Source organism: Montipora capricornis, chromosome 3 (genome assembly GCF_036669925.1).
Source record: "Montipora capricornis isolate CH-2021 chromosome 3, ASM3666992v2, whole genome shotgun sequence".
NCBI lineage: Eukaryota > Metazoa > Cnidaria > Anthozoa > Scleractinia > Acroporidae > Montipora > Montipora capricornis.
Window position 1 is genome coordinate 76,234,850 of NC_090885.1, and position 1,313 is coordinate 76,236,162.

Sequence of the window (1,313 nt, forward strand, 5' to 3'; positions counted from 1 at the left end):
TCCAATTGTGTCGTCTTTGGTGGTGCCAAAACTTGGTGCTTCTATAGTGACCTTAATAAAACAATTTACTCTTTTCATGATGTTTCCTCTCTTTAATTTTCAGAGAAAACCTGGAGTCCTGGAGGTCCTATGACGTTCTTGTTGATCCTTCGTCCATGCTTCGATCAGTGGAAAAAAACACTCTTCTTATCAAACTTTATCTTAAAGCAGTTCATGCAGACGTTTTCTTTTGTTTCGCAGTAACACTGGCCGTTGGTCACGTGGTTGAAAGTAATGACTGAATAGCCCATTTCCGAGTTGCTGCACGCTTCACTTTTAAAGCGAGTCCTGGTGCACAAACATTCAAATGGAAATGAGTTGCGTATTCTCATGCAAATCAAACTCATTTCCCTTTCGATAGTTGAGCACCAAGACTCACTTCGAAACCGAGACAAACAGCAACTCGGAAATGGGCCATTTGTCATCCAACTGAATTTTATTTGACGAATGTACAATGTACGTTTAATTTCATGTCTGAAATTGTGAAAAATATTGCGAAAGATAAAACTATGAAATATTTTTACAGTGCTAAGATCTTTCTTTTGGGAAAAAAACAAATAAGCAAAAAAGAACTTATGGCAAGCTCTGTGAGATGTTGTCTCGAAATTCGTGCTCGAGAAAAAGAAGCCTCGAATTAGTGAATCGCAAATTGTATCCCGTACGCCACTTGATAGATTTTAAATTAACAGGGTACACCAAATTGATATCTTGAGCGCCTTACGGAGGAAAAAATCATTGAAGTTTGCACAGTTCATCTCAATGGGGAGATTTCGATCGCGCAGAGGCAGCTTGTGTGTAGGTAGTCTATGGAGTTCTATGGAATCCAAAGCTCACTTTGGAACTCTTCTTTTGAACAAAAATTCGCAAGCTTTCTTCTCTGCCAAAGAATCTCCAAGGCAAACATTAACGAAAAATTGAGATTACCCTTCCGGTCTCAGATGGTGGGAAAATGGCGCGTTTTTGGCTAGAAATTGTTAGAACACCAAAACGTCCAGAAAACTAACATTAAAACATAAATGTCGCTAAAAAGAGAGAGTTAGCTCCGCATGTTTTAGTTGCCTATTCAGACTGGGATATGATGGCAGTATCTTTGAACAACAACTGGGAACGATTAGGCGCCGTCTCTACAATGGAGAAGCAGCTCTCAGAACAGAGTTTTCGACATTTCTCAGAGTGTTGCAAATGTTGGAAAGTGGGAGAAGTACTGTCCCTTCTCAGATGCTCACGAATGCGCGCCAAGATGTGTCGGGATGTTTCCCCAACGTTTTCCATTC

General features: G+C 40.2%; 1 protein-coding gene across 3 annotated transcripts in view; it reads left to right on the plus strand.

The window, feature by feature from the left end:
• The window catches only part of LOC138041652 (ATP-dependent RNA helicase SUPV3L1, mitochondrial-like), a 30,473-nt gene extending 29,859 nt beyond the window's left edge, over positions 1-614 (plus strand). For 2 of the 3 annotated variants that reach the window (XM_068887410.1, XM_068887411.1), the window contains exon 19: positions 104-614. In XM_068887410.1, coding sequence (XP_068743511.1) covers position 104 — 1 coding nt within the window. In that variant the 3' untranslated portion in view covers positions 105-614. The remainder of the gene's footprint in view (positions 1-103) is intronic. The other variant, XM_068887412.1, reaches the window with a different exon arrangement.
• Positions 615-1,313: the final 699 nt, after the last annotated feature.